Here is a 21,942-nt window from a genome sequence, read left to right on the forward strand (position 1 = left end):
ATGTCATTCGGGCTTGAGAAATGTAGTCGGATGGTGACTAAGAGAGGAAAGGTAGTCCGCATTGAAGCGCTCTCACTCCCTGAAGGAACAATAGCAGACATTGAGGATAGTTACAAGCACCTCGGTATACCACAACCAATGGCAACCTCGAATACCATCTAAGGTATACTAGTACTCGGCTTATATTGGATTTAAGCCATGGTTGCATACTTCATTTTTCTCAAGTTTGCCTTGAATACAGCAGTCACAGACTATGTTGATTCTGTTGGTCCTTCTTGCGCAGACGTCTCTCTATGGTTTTGTGTAGACATCATTTCGGATGACTACACTTGGTTCGAAACAACACCGGAGACATTTTCTTATTTTCAGCGTGGTCGCGACCACCGCACCGCTGAACTCTCGACCACATCCCCTTTATTTATTTGGACACAGAACACGGTAACCTTCCACACAAAATAGTTCCAAACAAGTAGCAATCGTGTCCGTGGCATACATCGTGCTCAACAGACTACCTGCTCTTCATTCACCAGAAGCTCATCAACCTAGCCTCTTATTTCTCTCCCGAAACAGTGCCTTCTCCGCTACGTACAATCTCTGTACACAGCTTGTAATGGAGGCTCTCGCTGGCAATCCGTAGTGGAGTCGTTAGATGCAATGCGAATGATTTCAACTTGAGTCGAGCCGTGGACAATGTTGACAGGCTTGCATGCAGTAGCCATACATTTAGCGATGGCTTCAGCAAATTTGATCTTTGTCGTGTGATCCATTGTCTTCGCTTTGAAATGATCCATAGCTGTGCTTGGCCATTAAGTGGTATTTCAGATTCAACGTGCTATGATGATAGCTCAGTTTACGACTGCAAACCATATAGTTAACTTTGGTCTTGTCATTGGAATTATCTGACAACTTTTTAAAAGTAAACTTTCCATTCATAAACACTTTAAGTATCCGTTTTCGGTGACTCGCGCTGGCAAAACAGACATGGGCGTGGACTTCTGCAGCGCGCTTGTGATTTTTTTCCAGTTTATTATCAAGTAAACATCCGCTGTGACGTGTTGCCGCATTAATCTCGCGAGAAAAAATGTAATCACATTAATATTCATTTAAATTAATGCCGATAATAACGCGCTAAACTGACTAATTCCAGTGAAGCTGAACATAGCAGTTTGTGTTATCTGTGAAGCCTTGGCTGTAAGATCTCTCAGGCTGATACAGCCTCCGACGATTAGATTATGCCACTCGTCGACATTCATTAACACAAAGCAAATTTGTCAGTGACAACCAGTGAATACAGAACATGAATGACTGCAATTGCCGTGAAAATTATTCAACCCCCATTGCAAGTTGTTTTTCATTTGCATACCTTCAGTATTTTGAAATGAACCAACAAAGCATTCAAACTAAGCTAATAATAATACCAATCATTCCCAGTTCTTATCTGCTGAAACGTGTACATTTGCCAAATGTTGATTTACAATACTGCTAAATAATGTTCAATATAAATGTATTATTCATTGGTGTTGTGCATTCACCGATTTTCACTCGCATGTGGCAAATGTGTAGATTTGGCAAATAAACTGAATGCTGGCAACATTTCACATCATCGCACAACTCTGGAAAGCTTAGATGTTATTTGATCTCTCAGAAACGAGAACCTAATTGGATAGTGGCATGCAGCAGGAGGATCTAAATTACATCCCAGGTGCCTTTTGCAGCCGGCATCCATTTTTTCTTGCAAACTGTGACTTACAGTAAAGACACGGCCCACTATGCTGTTTATAAAAAAAAATGTGTGCTGCTTAAATATGTGGCTGTTGAGAAGGGGCTCTGTTGAGACACCGACATTCCTTGTGTGTGCCCTGCCCCTGATTACTACCACCACTACTCCTAATATTTGTTCAGGATTAGTGCTGAACTAATGTCTCAACAAACGAGCAGCAAGTTGAGACATTGGTTTACCACTGTACCTAAACAACGAATCCAGAAAATATGAAATAGAGCAATGAGTTAATATACAAATAAATACAGTCATTAAATATGACAATAAGACATTTGATTTTGAAAATAACCCTGATCCGGTCAACCATTTCTATAGAAATAACCACAACTCTGGTTGTGAGAATTATACCAATGATCAATTTAATGTAAATATAAAAATGGAAAACGCACTGTCGGTCATATACTTTTAACAGCAGAAGTCTCCATAAAAATGTATAATCTTGAAGTAAAATAAATGAATTCCAAACAATAACTATATCAGAAACGTGACTTGACATTGAGAAAATATGAGACGTTGAAATGGATCGTTACGAAATGTTTACAATGAACCGGATGAACAGGTGGAGTCACAATGTACAGTATATTGACAGAACTTTGATATGTACGGGCATTCAAAGATTAACATACTCAGCAAACAATGTAATGGAATGTTTAAAAGTCTAAATACATATTTTAAAAAGTGCATGATGTAATTACAAGTTGTGTCTAAAGAACTTGAGGATATTGTCTTGATATGTTCGCTGAGAAACTAGTCAAGTGATTTAAAAAAAAAAGTATTTTATGGGGATTTCAATGTTGATTTATTAGACCCAAATGGCCACCAAAAACAACTGCCTTTATTAATACAGTGCACAGTAATTGTCTTTTTTCCTGTAATTATGAAACCTAGCTCAGTAGCAATAGATGGAGCCACCTTAGTGTATAACATATTCACAAATAAAATTCATCATAAAATAATAGACTTCTCATAAATGAGATAAGTAATCTCTTGATTATCATTTCAATTTCCAAAGTTATATATTAATTAAAAAGAGAAACAAATCTATACATCAGAAAAAAGAGCAAGAACACAATGCACTGTCACTGCCTGAAAGAAGGATCGGGAAGGGGATGGTCCCAGATCTGCTCAGACGGAGAGCCCAGTCGTAAATGTCAAGCATTTCTGTCAACCGGAATTTCACGATATGATGAACATTGCCCAACAAGAACAGAGACGACATCATTACAGTTGCTCGGGGCTCAGGTAATGACCAATCCTGGCTGAGACCCCTGAGCAAATGTGAGGTCATTTTCAGTTGACGGAAAGCGTCAAAATGGCCGCCCTCTGAGATGTCTAAAAATAGCTCGATTTTGCTTCTCAACTCGTATTCCACAAACTAAATATGAATTAACATGTAGTGGTTAGACAGTTGAAGGCACATCAAACATATTATTGGAAATAACATTTGGGTTTGACTACCCCTTAAAAAAAAGCGAGAGAGACAACAACTATAATATGTGTGTCCTTTAAGTGTCAATTCAGGGAATGAGGGGAAAATGTGTGAATCAGTTGCTGTGCTCAAATGAAGCTTAAAAAATATAGCCTTACAAAAATATAAATATGAATAATATACACGTATCTAATTACTGTTATACAAGCGTAGTTAATTGATGAGATTATCAGTACACATATCGAAAAGCCTTTCTTTGTTTTCGTAACTATAGCACATGGATACAAGTACATGGATATTTGAAAGGGTTCACAAGCCATGCTCATCCGCCTTCATAAACGCAAGCGACTCATAAAACAACTCTCCAAATGACAGTTGTTTGCTTCTAGCTTTGGCGCTGTAACCGCCACACACGACACAAAGTTCCTGAAATCACATGGCGGAGCAGATAAAAGGCTCCACTGTGTGCAGTATTGGTTGGATGTCAAAATGAGGAGGGTAATTTAAAGGCATCAACCTGAACTAAAGCTGATCTGGAAGAGAATGCACGCCACCCTGGCGTAACCACGTGCAGTGTGAAGACGGCCTTTCACCGCGGTTGTAACACTTGTATGGCACCCTGCCCGAGAGAGAGCATGCCGTATCACCGTACGTCATAGTCAACAAGTCCAGACAGGAAAGTGTAACAGGCTGCTGTTGTTTTTAAACAGGCAGCCTGACACTTTATCTTTTTAAGAAATAGCCAAAAACACAATTTTACAAGTGAAATAGAAACATGTTACAAAGCGCAAAGCATCACATGTACTTATCTCATGGATGTCAGCCGAGATAAATACGGACATATTTTCTTTGTTGTTTGTTTAGAGCAGATTTAGGTCATCGACATGATGCTACTGCTTTGTGCTCAGTAGGTCCCATCGTTATTCATATTTTCTCCGGGGGCGAAGGAGCAAAATAAATGTTGGCTACAAACGCAGCACCCCGCATGCAACTGCGTGCAAACCGCCTTGACGATATGAGGAAGCAGGCCACCAGACACGCTCAGCTCGCACCATAGTATTAAGTTCTGCACAAACCACAAATGCACACCAAAACAATCCCAGGCTGTTTTAACTTTCTGCATGCTCTCAAGCACAACTGATTGCCTTTTATTATACTCGGGCCAGGCCTTTTTAATATTCAACTGAATCATCCATCCATGTTCTGTTCCCCGTATCCACGTTAGTCGCTGGTGTGCAGGAGTCTATCCCAGCTGACTTTGAGCAGGAGTCGAGGTACAACCTGGACTGGATGCAGCCTGGGCACATATGGACCCAGTTTGTCCAAACATAGACAAACAGGCATTCATACTCACATCGACACTTTAGGGCAATTTACAATGAGCTAAACATGGATGTTTTTGGAACTGTGCGATTTCCACCGAAGAAGGCCAGAGCCCTGATATAAATCCACAACCTCTGAACTGTGAAACTGTCGTGCTGAGCAGTCGGTCACCGTGCCCCCCGCACCTGAATCCTTCCTCTCCAAATTCCTTTATGCGGGTCCCTTAATTACAAAGCATCATTGCACAAGGGGAAACGGGACACAAAATCCCAGAGTGCCGAAAGAGTTTTGCTGTGCAGACGCCTTCATCTGTGCCACATTATCATGCAGAAGTTGGTTTTTTATGATGAGCATACGAGTGTGTAAAAATATATCTGAGGCATATTGTTTTGTCATCTTAATCCTTGGGACACTTCAAGTGTCAGTGAGCTTCTGCTTTGAAGCAACTGACAAGAATAAGCAATGAATAAACTACTTCTTTAGTTTGTGTATGAAAATAAAACACTGTTTTCCTCCTTGACTTGTGACAGCTCACACGCCAGACAACAGCTTCCTGGGCTTTGTGGTGGAGCAGCACCTTAATGCCAGCGACATCAAACACATTGATGACGTCAAGAGACAAAATCAGTCTCTAGTCTACGGCAAGGTTGACAACTTCTGGAAGGTATGAGAACTCATCCTTAACGTAACCCCGATAAGTATACGTACACTGAACAAACCTCTAAACTCTTTTCGACAACCATTGGTACAACTTGCAGTCAACTAAATATCAGTGTGGTTTAGAAGATATAATTCTGCTTATCAGCCCCTCCGTGGAGTTTTGTAATCTATTCAAATTCATGCTCACACTGCAGCATAGAGATCAAGGGATTACCGTATCCGGAACAAAAAAATGATGAGGAGACTTTGAGCGATTTGCACATTGTTTGGCATATTATACCTAGCAGGATTACTGCCCCTGCCTTGGTCAGATTTTAGCTGACACACAGATTGTTTCACAGTGAGTGCCTTCAGATATGTGGGTCAGTCACATTCGGTATTTGCCGAAAGGACAAAAGGTTTGTTTTGCACCTACTTTGGAAATTAATTGATTAATTGCGGTAGCTCAATTATTTCTTTTTACTTCAGCCCACTTGACACCTACAGTTCAGTTTGTTTAACTGTATGTCCTCTGATGCATACTCTGCAGTGTATTTTCCCTCAGCTGGCACCCTTGGAGTAGGTTAAGCCATGAATGACCATGTTTGGTCATTCAAATATGTTGGCGTAGCCCGTAATTCAATTGGTGTAATGCTTGGCAGATATTCCATCCATCCATCCATCCATCCATCATCTACCGCTTATCCGGGGCCGGGTTGCAGGGGCAACAGCTTTAGCAGGGAAGCCCAGACTTCCCTCTCCCTAGCTACTTCTTCCAGTTCTCCCCGGGGGATCCCAGGCCAGCTGGGTGACAGTCTCTCCAGCGTGTCCTGGGTCTTCCTCGGGGTCTCTTCCCGGTGGGACATGCCCGGAACACCTCACCAGGGAGGCGCTCAGCAGGCATCCGAATCAGATGCCCAAGCCACGTCATCTGGCTCCTCTCGATGTGGAGGAGAAGCGGCTCGACGGCCCCTCCCGGATGACCGAGCTTCTCACCTTATCTCTAAGGGAGAGCCCGGACACCCTGCGGAGAAAACTCATTTCGGCCGCTTGTAACCGGGATCTCGTTCTTTCGGTCACGACCCATAGCTTGTGACCAAAGATGAGGGTTGGAACGTAGATCGACCGGTAAATTGAGAGTTTCACCCTTTGGCTCAGCTCCTTCTTCACCACGACAGACCGATACAACGTCCGCATCACAGCAGACGCTGCACCGATCCGCCTGTCGATCTCCCGCTCCCTCCTGCCCCCACTCCTGAACAAGACCCCAAGATACTTGAACTCCTCCACTTGGGGCAAGATCTCCTCCCCGACCCGGAGGGGGCACTCCACCCTTTTCCGACTGAGGACCATGGTTTCAGATTTGGAGGTGCTGATCTTCATCCCAACCGCTTCACACTCGGCTGCGAAACGCTCCAGTGAGAGTTGGAGAGCCCTGTTTGAAGGAGCCAACAGCACCACATCAGCTGCAAAAAGCAGGGATGCAATACTGAGGCCCCCATAACGGACCCCCTCAACGCTTCGGCTGCGCCTAGAAATTCTGTCCATAAAGGTTATGAAGAGAATCGGCGACAAAGGGCAGCCTTGGCGGAGTCCTACCCCCACTGGAAACGATTCCGACTTACTGCCGGCAATGCGAACCAAACTCTGACATCGGTGGTATAGTGACCGAACAGCCCGTATCAGGGGGTTCGGTACCCCATACCCACGAAGCACCCCACACAGAACTCCCCAAGGGACACGGTCAAACGCCTTCTCCAAGTCCACAAAACACATGTAGACTGGTTGGGCGAATTCCCACATACCCTCGAGGACCCTGCTAAGGGTGTAGAGCTGGTCCACTGTTCCATGGCCGGGACGAAAACCACACTGCTCCTACTCAATCCGAGGCTCGACTTCCTGACGGACCCTCCTCTCCAGCACCCCTGAATAGACCTTACCAGGGAGGCTGAGGAGTGTGATGCCTCTGTAGTTGGAACACACCCTCCGGTCCCCCTTTTTAAAAAGAGGGACTACCACCCCGGTCTGCCAATCCAGAGGCACTCTCCCTGTTGACCACACAATGTTGCAGAGGCGTGTCAACCAGGACAGCCCCACAACATCCAGAGCCTTGAGGAACTCCGGGCGGATCTCATCCACCCCTGGGGCCTTGCCACCGAGGAGCTTTTTAACCACATCGGTGACTTCAACCACAGAGATAGGAGAGCCCACCTCAGAGTCCCCAGGCTGTGCTTCCTCCAAGGAAGGCGTGTTGGTGTTGTTGAGGTCTTCGAAGTACTCTGCCCACCGGTTCACAACGTCCCGAGTCGAAGTCAGCAGCGAAGTCCCCACTGTACACAGTGTTAGTGGTGCACTGCTTCCCACTCCTGAGACGTCGGATGGTGGCCCAGAATTTCCTCGAAGCCGTCAGGAAGTCGGCTTCCATGGCCTCACCGAACTCTTCCCACGCTCTGGTTTTTGCCTCGGCGACCACCGAAGCTGCGTTCGCTTGGCCAATCGATACCCGTCAGCTGCCTCTGGGGTCCCACAGGCCATAAAGGTTCGATAGGACTCCTTCTTCAGCTTGACGGCATCCCTTACTGCTGGTGTCCACCAGCGAGTATGGGGGTTGCCGCCACGACAGGCACCAACCACCTTACGGCCACAACTCAGATTGGCCACCTCAACAATAGAGGCACGGAACACGGTCCACTCGGGCTCAATGTCCCCCGCCTCCCCCGGAACATGGGAAAAGCTCTGTCGGAGGTGGGAGTTGAAACTCCTTCTGACAGGGGATTCCGCCAGACGCTCCCAACAAACCCTCACAATACGTTTGGGTCTGCCAGGGGTGTCCACCAGCGAGTACGGGGGTTGCCGCTACGACAGGCACCAACCACCTTACGGCCACAACTCAGATTGGCCACCTCAACAATAGAGGCACGGAACACGGTCCACTCGGGCTCAATGTCCCCCGCCTCCCCCGGAACATGGGAAAAGCTCTGGCGGAGGTGGGAGTTGAAACTCCTTCTGACAGGGGATTCCGCCAGACGCTCCCAACAAACCCTCACAATACGTTTGGGTCTGCCAGGACGGACCGGCATCTTCCCCCACCATCGGAGCCTACTCACCACCAGGTGGTGATCAGTTGACAGCTGCGCCCCTCTCTTCACCCGAGTGTCCAGAACATGCGGCCGCAAATCCGATGATACAACTACAAAGTCGATCATCGAACTGCGGCCTAGGGTGTCCTGGTGCCAAGTGCACATATGGCCACCCTTATGTTTGAACAAGGTGTTCGTTATGGACAGTCTGTGGCGAGCACAGAAGTCCAATAACAAAACACCACTCGAGTTCTAATCGGGGGGGGGGGGGCGTTCCTTCCAATCACACCCCTCCAGGTTTCACCGTCATTGCCCACATGAGCATTGAAGTCCCCCAGCAGAACAAGGGAGTTCCCAACAGGAGTACTCTCCAGCACACCCTCCAAGGACTCCAAAAAGGTTGGGTATGCTTAGCTGCTGTTTGGTGCATATGCACAAACAACAGTCAGGACCCGTCCACCCACCCAAAGGCGGAGGGAGGCAACCCTCTCGTCTACCGGTGTGAACCCCAATGTACAGGCACTGAGCCGGGGGGCAATGAGTATACCCAAACCTGCTCTGCGCCTCTCACCGTGAGCAACTCCAAAGTGGAAGAGAGTCCAACCCCTCTCGAGAGAACTGGTACCAGAACCTAGGCTGTGTGTGGAGGCAAGTCCGACTATATCCAGTCAGAAAATTTCTGCCTCACACATCAGCTCGGGCTCCTTCCCTGCCAGAGAGGTGACATTCCATGTCCCAAGAGCTAGCTTCTGCAGCCAAGGATCGGACCGCCAGGGTCCCCGCCTTTGGTTGCCGCCCAGCTCACATTTCACCCGACCCCTTTGGCCCCTCTCATGGGTGGTGAACCCACGGGAAGGGGGACCCACGTTGCCTCTTTGGGCTGTGCCCGGCCGGGCCCCATGGTTTTAGGCCCGGCCACTAGGCGCTTGCTAACGAGCCCCACCTCCAGGCCTGGCTCCAGAGGGGGGCCCCGGTGACCCGCGTCCGGGCAGGGGAAACCTTGGTCTATATATTTTTCTTCTCATAAGGGGTCTTTGAGCCGTGCTTTGTCTGGCCCTTCACCTAGAACCTGTTTGCCATGGGTGACCCTGCCAGGGGCATAAAGCCCCAGACATCTTAGCTCCTAGGATCATTGGGACACACAAACCCCTCCACCACGGTAAGGTGACGACTCACGGAGTGTCTTGGCAGATATTGTGCAATAGATATTCATGATGACCGATACCTTGCATGATGAAAATAAATACAATTTGCAAGTCCACTGCAAGCTCAGTCACATACGGCCGCATACATGCGTCATATCATCAAGTTATCTAATGAAGTCATTCGAGATGACATTCACTTTGAAATTAAAAAGAACTAGAAATCCTGCAGTCAAAAAGTCCATGACATGCTTGGTCATCCATGAGCACATGCTTAAGTGCAGTGGAAACGTCATTGCACTGTATTGATCCTCGTCAATTATTAATGATAAGCACTGCCTTGCACATATGAATAGATGCAATGATGACAAATAATCCAGAGGAAAAAAATTTAAACCTGCGCGCTAGGTAATGCATGGGCCCATGTACACACCCACACAATATGCAATTGTTCAGAATTACCACAATAACCATAGAAATAAGAGAACGACTGAAAAATCCAGTCTGAACATTAGGTCACATACAGGAATGTTCATGTTTATTTGACTCATGCATTCACTCCTCATCAGTCATTCACAATAACTCCCCCACCCCAACAAAGGAATTAGACAGAATGCAGCATTGTATAATGTAGCGAAACTCTAATGTTTAGAGAGCTGTGTGGCAGACAGAAGTGGGAAGTGAAATCTTATCCAAATTCCAGTCACAAATGTCCACGACCCATCTGGTCGCGTACAGAATGCAACGTTGCACACTGAAGTGAAGCCACAATGATTAAAGGGCAGCTTGTGAGAAATCCATTCAGGTTTGAATAGCCCAGTGCGAGTCCACCCTCTGACTCCAATGGACTCTTAGATCAGTGTCTGATCTTACAGCAGATGCTTCTGGAAAACCTCAGAGTTGAAAAGATTGTGAAGGTCTTCCCTCAAGAATATAAGCTGAATCAATGGCCGTGGGGAAATTAACTTGAAATATTTTCCACGAGCTGTTGGCGTAATGAGTAGATGTTGAAATGTGAGTTCTCACATGATCGGAAATGGGAGCAGATTATGAAATTTTCAGGTGACAAAAGATTGTTTTGTTTTATTGTCTTAATTGTTTTTGTTCAACACATACCAAAGTGACAAGTAACCGCCATCATGGTGGAATGTTCTTTTAGAAAAACCAATAGACAAACATGGAATAAGCACTTACACTTCCCTAAAACTCTCCATTATAACTAAATCACCCCAAAAAAAGTGCATGACGTATTCTACTGCCCACGCTCCTCTTCTCATGATCTCATGACGTTATCCAGAGTCGTGGATGAAACAAAGAGATCAAGTATAACTGCGGACATCCGTCTAGGCTCAATACTGCAACCAATATGCGTGCAAATGCGGGCAGCTTCACAGTGCATGCTGGTCAAAATTTCATCTGGTCGACGTTCACGAGTATGTTTTAAGTGCAACGGAACCACAGATGTGCCACATGGCGAGTGGATTTATTAGTGGTCAAGGAACGGTGTTCATGTCTTATGGTGGAGGGGTGAAGTCAAGTCGCCTGTATGGGAGCATTTTGGCATTTGGGGCTAAAATGAAAAAATACGTGAGGAGTTTTTTTTCCCTTGAGGTGTGATGACCATAGGTAATTTGGGGCGAAATTCTGGAGTTTCCTCAAATGGCAGGTCAATTTCAGGCTTGGTCGACTAACCCCCACCCCATCGACAAATCGGTTTTGCTGTGTAACATAGCTATGCCAAATGGAATGCATTTTACATGAATACTCAGGTTCGCTTCGTGTTAAATAGCATTGAGGACAAGAAAATAGATTTAACCTTAATCCTAAAGGATAAATGCTTCAGAAAAAGGATGGATGGATGGATGGTTGGAGGAACACTGTATGTTCTGCCTTTCAAGTCAAGTCAAGTCAACAGTATTTATAGAGAACTTTCAAACCATCGCTGCATACAAAGTGCTGTACATGGAGCAATTTAACATGCACAATAAACAGTAAGACAAATCGGTAATAAAGGCGGTAGAAAGCACCAAACAGTAAAATCAAGAACAAATCTAAGTCATGCTGAGTCGAATGCCAAAGAATACAAGTGAGTTTTGAGGAGGGCTTTGAAGATGGGCAGCGAGGAGGTTTGCCGAATGTTCAGTGGGAGGTCATTCCAGAGAGAGGGACCAGCAACAGAAAAGGCTCGATCCCCTCTGAGCCTCAGTTTAGCTCTTGGTACTTCTAACAAAGTCTGGTCCACAGACCTGAGGCTCCGGACAGGTGTGTAGGGGCGGATGAGCTCAGAGAGGTAAGGTGGCGCGAGATTATTCAGAGATTTGAAAACAAAGAGGAGGATCTTGAAAATAACTCTAAAATGAATGGGGAGCCAGTGAAGGGATGCCAGCAGTAGGAGTTATGTGCTCCCGCTTACGAGTACCAGTCAAGAGGCGAGCAGCGGCATTCTGGACCAGCTGAAGGCGCTTAATGGAGGACTGGCTGACTCCAAAGTAAAGGGCAATGCAGTAATCGAGCCGGGATGTGACAAAGGCATGAATTACTGTCTCAAAGTGTTCATGTGAGAGGAGAGGTTTTATTTTGGCCAGCTGTCTAAGGTGAAAGAAGCTGGATTTAACAACGGCACCAATTTGCCTTTCAACAGTTTACTATATGAGATTGTGGTGATTAAATTAAAGTTGATGCTACGTTGTCGTTAGTGTGTTGCGATCTTTTCAAAAAAGAGCTTTGGACATCATATTCATCTTCCGAGCCGCTTGATCCTCGCTAGGGTCGCAGGGCGTGCTGGAGCCTATCCCAGCTGTCTTCGGGCAGTAGGCGGGGGACACCCTGAATCGGTTGCCAGCCAATCGCAGGGCACACAGAAACGAACAACCATTCGCACTCACACTCACACCTACGGACAATTTAGAGTGTTCAATCGGCCTGCCACGCATGTTTTTGGAATGTGGGAGGAAACCGGAGCACCCGGAGAAAACCCACGCAGGCCCGGGGAGAACATGCAAACTCCACACAGGGAGGCCGGAGCTGGAATCGAACCCGGTACCTCTGCACTGTGAAGCCGACGTGCTAACCACTGGGCTACCGGGCCGCTTTGGACATCATATATTCTCGATAAAGCACGGTAAAAGTGCACGTCATTTACTATTATGCTAAAATTGGATGTTTTTTTTTTTAAATACTTCAACATGTTTTCCAACAAAAGCACAATTAGGAATCCATTCGAACTTGGTTAAAAGATAAATCAGAATCAGAATCATCTTTATTGGCCAAGTATGTAGAACACACAAGGAATTTGTCTCCGGTATAATCAATTGTGGATTTCAACTACGAATCCAGACTTGCAAGCTACAAAGTCCGTCTAAAATTAGTGACGGTAATACTGTACACCCTGGTGTAATGAAGAGATGGTGAAACTGTGTCAAAATTGAATATTGCCTAACCCTACTACACCCACAATGTCCCCGCGCTGTAAAGTATCTTTCCATACACTCTAAGACACTGTGCAGATGAGCTGGCTCCCGTCTTCAGTGCTATTTTCAACACCTCCCTAGAGACCTGCCTTGAGCCAGCCTGTGCCAAGTTGTCCACTTTTATCCCTATACCCAAGAAGCTATGCATTGCAGGACTTAATGACATGATGTCGCACTGATGTATGTTGCCATGAAATCCTTTGAGGGCCGCCTCCTACCACACCTCCAGTTAATCACGAAACCCGTCCTGGACCCGCTGCATTTTGCCTACAGAGCCAACAGGTCCATAGAGCCACACTGCAAAATATGGACTCCTCAGGAAACTTTGCCAGCATCCTGTTTGTGGACTTCAACTCTGCCTTCCACTCCATTCTGGCAGTTCTACTCCAGCACAAACTCACCGTTGGACAATGTGCCTCACCCCCTCTGCTGGTGGATCACATACTTCCAGATAGACCGGCAGCAATATGTGGCTGTTGAAGACTGTCTTGGACACAAGGACCATCATCACTGGAGCGCCTCAGAGCTGTGTACTTTACCATTGGCTCTTATCCCCGTAAACCATCTGCTGTGCCTCCAGCCATCAGTCCATAAAACTAATCAAGTTTGCCAATGACGCCTTCCTCATTGGGCTTATTTCAAGAGAGGAATGAGGCACACCGACTGGTGCAACCGCAACGACCTGGAGCTTAACAACCCAGAAAACAAAGGAGATGATGGTGGACTTCAGTAAGGTCACAGCCCCAAGGCGCCCCCTGCCCCCTCACGCAATCCTCCATGTCCATCATTAGACCCTTCCACTTTACGGGTATTACCGTCACCCGAGACCTCAAGTCGGAGCCATCTATCACCTCTCTCATTGAAGTGGCCTGGCAAAGCACGTTCTCCCTGCAATAGGTGAGCAAAATCAAGGTTCCAACCAACATGTTGGTGCAATTCTACACAACCACCATGTGTAACTCCTCCATCAAAGTTTGGTCCTCTGATACCATAGCCAGGGATAGGCACACACTGAACTCAACTCAACAGTATTTATAAAGCGCTTTCAAACAACCAGCGCTGTATGCAAAGTGCTCTACGTGGAGCAAAATTAATGTGTTGGAGCAAGGAAACATGGAAAACAGGCTGGATAGGATCTGTCAAGGACTGGACTTGAGCAGCCCTGGTTTAGATTATTGCACATTGTTTACTTATATTTTATTTTTATAATTACCATTTATATTTCATGATGCATCGGACTGAAAAAAATGAACGAATCTTTTACTGACTATGGCAATAACATTAATTCTGACTGATTATGAGATCTTTTTTAATTTGTTTACCGAGTTGTGACCAGTGTTGCAATAGATTATATCCATAGGAAAAAAAAACAATAGTTATCTTTAATCAAATCAATAAAAATGAAGATAGTTGAGAATATTTAGATATGTATTATCGAGGTATCAGATGGGGGCTCAGAAATGGCAGAGTTAAAATCAAATGACGCGGATTCCTGTGCAAAAAAAAAGTGACTAGGACATACTTTAGTGGCCTTTTAGTGTCTGTTGAAACATTTAAATAATGATCAAATCTGAATCCCAAATAAAAACGGTACCATCAGTTTGTAATCATTCATGTCCAAAGTTCTAGTTTAGTCTAGTTCAGCCGTTCACTCGAATGTGGTTTTAGTCCTGCTGGTGCAGGTGGTTTACACAAATTAACATGCTCCATGTTGTGACAACAGGCGGATTGCATCTGGGATCAGCTTCTCCAGTACTGAGAAGCCAAATCCCAAATTAACAATTGAAATAAAATCCTTAGGGCGGCCCGGTAGTCCAGTGGTTAGCACGTCAATTTCACAGTGCAGAGGTTCAATTCCAGCTCCGGCCTCCTTGTGTGGCGTTTGCATGTTCTCCCCGGGTTTGCGTGGGTTTTCTCTGGGTACTCCGGTTTCCTCGCACATTTAAAAAAAAAAACATGCACGGCAGGCTGATTGTATGCTCTAAATTGTCCCTAGGTGTGAGTTATGAGTGTGAGCGTGGACTTCCTCAGTGTTCACTTGTTTATGCGTTGCCTTGGTCCCTTACTTTCACACAGCAGAACTGTAGCTTTCAGAAGGCCAACCAGGGGAGACCCATTAGTTGACAGCAAGAGGCATTAGCTGTTAATCACAATCCCCAGCATGTTCATTACCTCCTGCTTTTAATTAAAGGGTCATTTTAGAGCTGAGCCAACAGCCAACTGATAACTGTCCGACTGGCTTGCTGCTTTTTTTTTAAAGTGGGCCCTCTCCTTTACTTTGTTCATGTTGGGCAAGTCCTTGTTAAAGGAATCTATATTTTCAAATGATTAATGTATTTGGAAATCAAAAATGGGGCAAATGGCTTTCATGCGTGAAGGTGGAAAAAGAAGGCAGCGAGATATTTTAAGGCCTTTGGATTCAGAATTGGGCCTAAACTGGTTCAAATCTCTGGTGGATGCAATATGCCTGTGAGGGCGGAAAAACAAAAAACAGTTTTGTGTGGAGATTGCATGTTCTCCCCGTACCTGTGTGGGTTTTCTCCGGTTACTCCGGTTTCCTCCCACATTCCAAGAACATGCATGGCAGGCTGACTGAACACTCAAAAGTAGGTTTTTTTCTTGTTGTTTAAAATCAAACTGAATAGTTAACATTTGTCATTTTCTGTGCTTTATATCTTTCCCAAAGCCATTCCTTATGGAAGGATTTAACATGACACACAAAAAGTGTGTGTAGCATCGTAAGAATATCAATCATGATTGATCAATGTAAATGGATAAAACTCAAAATATTGCATTTTTTAAAAAAAGCAAAAACATTGATTTAATCGTATTGCTGACATTTTTACTGACCAATCGGGCTAGCATCAGTGAACTTGGGTAGCCCAACACAGCCATGTAGTGGCCCTTAACATAAAAGGAAAAAAATCTAATGATTTTTTTTTCCTTTAATGTTAAGCTCTTACAGTAAGTATTTTTAGTAACACTAGCAGCAATATAAATGCAATCCATATATGAATAAATCATTTTTCACTGCTCATCCCTCAGTGAAGTACCCATGTTCTGGAGGACAAACGAGATGCTAAATACGTGCATTGTTGTTCAAATTGTTCCTTAGGTTTGTGCACCAATATTTACCATACCGTATTTTATCTCTCTGAACTCTGCTTTGATGTTTATTTTTAAAGAGTCCCCAGGACAATAAACGTAAAGTCGGTACTTTATTTTAAATGCTGAAATAAAATGGTTAGACCAACTCGATAGAGCGGTTTCCACGGTGACCCAGTTGAAGAATCGGAAAGGAAACAGAAGAGAGACGAGAGAACCTGCTTGGCTCTCACCGCCACTTGATCTATCGCCACACACATCGGCTCCCCCCAATCACCAGGTTGTTTTTGTTTTGTTGTTTTTGTTTTGTTTTCCCAAGAAAAGCAGAAGCCCAGTGCAATTACAGAAAATCCTTCGAAAATCATTTCGACTCTTGTATGCAGTAGGACTAGACAGTATTTCAATATCAGTTTATATCACGATAGACACCTGATCAATGTCAATAGAAATTGGCTCAATATAATATTCATTCAATCATCTTCTGAACCGCTTGATCCTCACTAGGGTCGCGGCGGGTGCTGGAGCCTATCCCAGCTGTCTCCGGGCAGTAGGCGGGGGACACCCTGAATCGGTTGCCAGCCAATCGCAGGGCACACAGAGACGAACAACCATCCACGCTCACACTGACACCTAGGGACAATTTAGAGTGTTCCATCAGCCTGCCACGCATGTTTTTTGAATGTTTTTGAATGTAAACCGGAGCACCCAAGAAAACACACGCAGGCCCGGGGAGAACATGTCAACTCCACACAGGGAGGCCGGAGCTGGACTCGAACCCGGTACCTCTGCACTGCGAAGCCGACATGCTAGCCACTGGACTACCAGGCCCGCGCTCAATATAATAATGATTTTTAAAATGAAAAAAAAAAACTGTCAGGATGCAGTACCTGTCCCGGCAGAAGCTGCGGTATCATGTTAAATGTGTGCAACAATTCTAAGCACCTAAGAGGAAATTGAAAGCACAAATTTAAACAAAGGTGCATTACCCGCTCCGGTGTTAGCCTCCGACCCTCTGAGCGTCACGTCACAGGCAAGTAAAAACTTTCCAATGACATAATGAGCCAGCTCAAAAGATGAAGTCGTCCAAAGACGGATGGTAAATTTTAATACCCTGCAAGAGAGTATTAGGTCGATGTGCTTAAATTGAATCAACAACGAATAAAGGTTAATGCCATTGGATCAACGATACTGCTTTGGAGTAGCGGCTTCTACGAATAAACCTTAAGGGTGCTCTGCCTGAGGAGCAACTTTGCACATGAAACTATACTACAATGTACACAACAGTGTACATTCGTTTGACTCCCTTTAATTTGATCATTAATCAATTGAATTGTTTTTAATGTAATCTTTCATCAATTTAGTGGGGGGCTCCTCATTTTAAATGTGGATTCTTTTTCAGCCGTATCACCCAGCCCTACGAAGCAAGTTATGTTTAAAAAGGCGTTTGATCTTCATAGTGACCAGTTTATTTGATGTTTTCATCGTTACATTGATTTCTTAGTGAAGGTTAAGTAATTTATATTCAAATAAAATGACCTACATTCAGGCTTTTTCACTGCATTATTTTGAATAGCTTCAAAAAAATAAATAAAAATAAAAAAACTTAAGTCCTGATATACTTTTCAGCCATATGGCTCAGCCCTAGTACGCAGTCATATTCGGTCGGTACTTTCTAACGGGGCGTGATGGGCTGACACACGTTATTCCATCCCAATGTCTGCATCTGACTCTTCCAATCATTGTAGACACTTAGATGTTCTCCGTTCCTTCGTTTGTAATTAACCCTCTGACAAGGCAGGAGTATAAGAGCAGGGTGCAAGGTGAGTGTGAAGGACAGCTTCAGGCCTTTGGCGGGAGATCGGAGGACATGGTGGAAAAAGACAATTTACGTTGAGCTCACAGGCATGCAGGGCTGGCATATGGAGAGCAACACAGGCAGTCAGCCCACACAGCCCACGTTTTAGAGGACATTTGGGGAAGGATGTGATCAAGTGGCCTCTTGCAAAGATTCCTCACCAATGCGTCAAATAATGATTATATAAATTCAGTGACCGCAATAGTATGCGTTTTCCACATCAACCATAGACTCATGATAACATGCACTCGGTGGTATCGACCGACGAGTTGTTTGCTAGAATTGTGTTGAAAAGCCGGTAGCACATGGGTGTTTCTGTGGGAACAGGCCAATCTTCAATACTTTTATTTTTCCATTAGCCTTGCAGCTCATCACCTCCTCTTCACATAGCAAAGAATTAGGGGAGTTAGAAAAAAAATGAATAGGAAAATCATTCATTCATTCATTTTCCTAACCGCTTGATCCTCACTAGGGTCGCGGGGGGTGCTGGAGCCTATCCCAGCTGTCTCCGGGCAGTAGGCGGGGGACACCCTGAATCGGTTGCCAGCCAATCGCAGGGCACACAGAGACGAACAACCATTCGCACTCACACTCACACCTAGGGACAATTTAGAGTGTTCAATCAGCCTGCCATGCATATTTTTGGAATGTGGGAGGAAACCGGAGCACCCGGAGAAAGCCCACGCAGGCCCGGGGAGAACATGCAAACTCCACACAGGGAGGCCGGAGCTGGAATCGAACCCGGTACCTCTGCACTGTGAAGCCCGCGTGCTAACCACTGGACTACCGGGCCGCCCCTTAAAAAATCATTTTTTAATTAAAACATGCAAGTGCATCAAAACGAATCAAATCGCTTCACTTTAGAATAGATTAAGAGACTTGGTGATCTGTTTTTTGCAGTTTTCAGATCATGTGCTCAAGACCGCGCCGTGCTTCTGGAAGTACAACAATGTACGAGTCGATCAGTAGCGTCTCAAAGCAAATGGAGGGCAATCCCCCACTGTACAGTTTGTTCATAAGCCAGGTTGCGATGGCAGTTAGCTTCTCGCAGTTCAATGTCACGAAGGCCTTTTCACTCTTTTGTGGGGAAAATCTGGTCATTATAATGAAATTAGCATTATAAAGGTGCTCGTTGGAAGCAAAATCGGCAATGTGAAATCAAGACTTTGAAATCTGTACGTTATAGGGGTGGAAACGTAGTAGATGGGGTATGCCGAAAACAGCTTCGACTGTAATAGGTAATATATATACAATAGGACACAAATGGTTGCCTTCTTTTCTGGAAAAACATGCAATGAGCACTTCAAATGCCTCTAACCCCCCCCCCCCCAACAAATAAGTTACTGAGAAAAACTGTTGGTGGCTCAAATGTATCACCTACTCTACAACCCACATGCTCTTATCACAGATAATGTACCTTTGTACTACTTAACTGGTCTGTTTAGGACAAGTAAGACCGTTTGAAACAGCACGTGATTTTGACACGCTGACTTGAAGAACCCCTCGGAATTTTCGGACCACACGATCTCATTGGTGAACATTATTAATGGAAATTGGAGATGGGGTTCTTCAAGTAGCAGACAAAGCCAAAGGGTTGATGAGATACCGTATGTTGAAAAAGAATCAAGTTAGGCTGGTTTACCCTAATTTGAAGGTGGTTTTTGACCATGTGTTTTATAAGAGATATCATGAAAAACATACTCAAGGTATTTTTTTCCCGACATAAAGAAAAAAAAACTGACTTTCTCTGGAACATAACATTTGATTTTTCAAAATTCGTCCTGCATTGTACTCAGGTTGAAGTGGCCATTCCGACCAAGCTCGTCATTTTAACAAGCTGTCATTTTCTTTTTTAACAACAGCTGTTGTGAAAGCGCTTTATAAATCAGCATGTATTGTATTGTATTTTGTTACGATACTACCGGTAGTATAATTTTACAGTGTAGTAGCTTTAGCTTCTGATACTTTTTAATTGCTATTTAGTGTCTTGTATTCAATTAACATTCATTAATGTTAACGATAACGGCAAATTAGCAAGTGACGCTTGAAATCGTAAACTGCAACTAGCGTTGAAATTCTATTTCTTATCACAAAAAAGGCACTTTTTCATGGCCATTCATCTAATGCTACGAATCTGGCATGTTCTTAGTTTCAATGGATTTGGTAGTGGACGAAGTCTTGAATAGTCAACTAATCTTCACAGACCTAGTGTTAAGTAAACATATCTCCTTATTGATAAGCCCCAAGCTCCGAGAGCAGAGTTGTCAAATATGATTTGCGATCACACGCCGATTGAGGTCCCCTTGACATTGAATGTATTTTGAGGATGGGCAGAGTGGCAAGCTTTGCATGATGATGAACCTCTGGATTTTCTCCTGACACTTACTTCATTTGACAGCAAAGCAATAATACATACAGACGTGGATGTTAAGCAAGGGCAAAGTGTTTTTGATGACACCTGATGTCTGAAGCGTAATCCACTTAGCATTGTCGCCTAGCAGGTAAAGCACTTAAATCTACAACCAAGCATACGATGAGAAGTATGTGTGATTGACTCCAGAATCAAGCTTTTTGATCTTGGTCCAAACTGTAGAATTTAATAGAGAATAAATACTCCCCTCTACAAGCTTTGGTCAACAAAGTTATTGTGCGTTATTTGCATGACATGATGGACAGAATCTAATCAATTTTTTGGAGTTTGCAGGGTTGAGGCAGGAAGTCATCCGGGCACTTCGCCTATGCTGACAGAAAGCAGATGCCGCCTTTCCCGTTTCTTCTCCCAGCCGGGGCTTAGCCATCCCCTCTGACTTATAAGATCATTCAACTCACCTCCTCGTCCTCCATTTGGCCCACTTGACTCAACCTCTCCAGATAACGCGATTATTTTTATTCCTCATGCAATCGATCCACTTCCTGGTTTCAGGTTGCATTTCGCTTGTGTATCCAGAAGAATGGTCAAGTTGGCATTTTTTTCTTCATGACTTTGATTTCTCTGCCTTTCTTTGGCTTTTTTTTCTCAGCCTGACAAGCCGGTGCATTAGTATGAGCGATGCTTCAAATAGCATCTGCCGAGCGATGCCCTCTGACCGTGAAGCTTTATGTAAGGACTGCCTTGAAGGCTCATAGGCTGCCTGTCCTGGTCCATTGCACACTCGAGAGGTCACAACAAAGGCACATCATGTTTTTGTCTTTGGAGATTTGAGGTGTCCTTTCAGGAAATTGATTTTTTTCTGCATGTTACAACCACTTCTCCTGTTTTAAGTGTATTTTTTAAAATAAGATAACATACAACGCAGTCTTATTTACCTGAAAGCAGACGTTGAATCCAGCAAAACCTTTAATTTTAGATCAACCACACTACTACCCACTAGTCACCACGTCACCTAATATTTGCTCCACAGAAAAGATGAACACTTGGTGCATAACAGCAACAATATGAAATGCAGATTAAATTGTTATCTCTGAAGTGAAATGATTACCTTTTTAGGTTAATGCTGACCAGCAACTGTCCAAATGCACATCACATATGAGCTCTTCACAAAAAGGTTAAACAGTTTGTTGTACCCCCCCCCCCCCCACCCCCCCATACACACAAAATCCTCCGTGTTGTTCTTGTGCCACTGATTTCAATTTTTATTTAGCACCCAGTGAATCTTCTCCGGTAGATTGTCATAACGCAACCACAAAGTTCACCGTGCGTATTAAAATGTGGGCTTTTCGTTCATCGTTTTAAAAAGCGCGGGATCGACAAGCTCCACTTTTAACTCATTCAATCCCAGCCATTTTCACTGGAGAACCCCCCTCAATCCCAGCGTTTTACTGGATTTTGGCTGATCTTGCAAGGTCGACAGAATATAATATATAAACATGGAGCCTACCAAAATAAAGTTTGGACTCTCTTCTTTCAGCAGGAAAAAATGTTCTTTTTCCATTCTTCAGCAATTGGCATTACAAAATGGCTAAGTTTCATGGAAATGGCGATTCCTGGGCAAAAAAACGGAGAAAAGTAACTTTTTGTAAAAGCATGCATTTCAATCACATGAAATCACTACTGGTCGCTTTTTTACACGATTTACAATGCAAACGGCTTATTCTCATTCACAGATTGCATCAGACCCA

The 21,942-nt window shown here is 44.5% G+C and overlaps 2 protein-coding genes across 3 annotated transcripts in view; both read left to right on the plus strand.

Moving 5' to 3' along the window:
- The window catches only part of xkr6a (XK, Kell blood group complex subunit-related family, member 6a), a 109,350-nt gene that overhangs the window by 80,558 nt on the left and 6,850 nt on the right, over positions 1-21,942 (plus strand). The gene's annotated exons all lie outside the window — the stretch shown is intronic.
- Positions 1-21,942, plus strand: part of mgat5 (alpha-1,6-mannosylglycoprotein 6-beta-N-acetylglucosaminyltransferase) — a 77,468-nt gene that overhangs the window by 40,556 nt on the left and 14,970 nt on the right. For both annotated transcript variants that reach the window (XM_052052639.1, XM_052052630.1), the window contains one exon: positions 5,063-5,196. In XM_052052639.1, the coding sequence (XP_051908599.1) occupies positions 5,063-5,196 (134 nt within the window). The remainder of the gene's footprint in view (positions 1-5,062; positions 5,197-21,942) is intronic.

The sequence above is a fragment of the Hippocampus zosterae genome, chromosome 2 (assembly GCF_025434085.1).
Source record: "Hippocampus zosterae strain Florida chromosome 2, ASM2543408v3, whole genome shotgun sequence".
Lineage (NCBI taxonomy): Eukaryota > Metazoa > Chordata > Actinopteri > Syngnathiformes > Syngnathidae > Hippocampus > Hippocampus zosterae.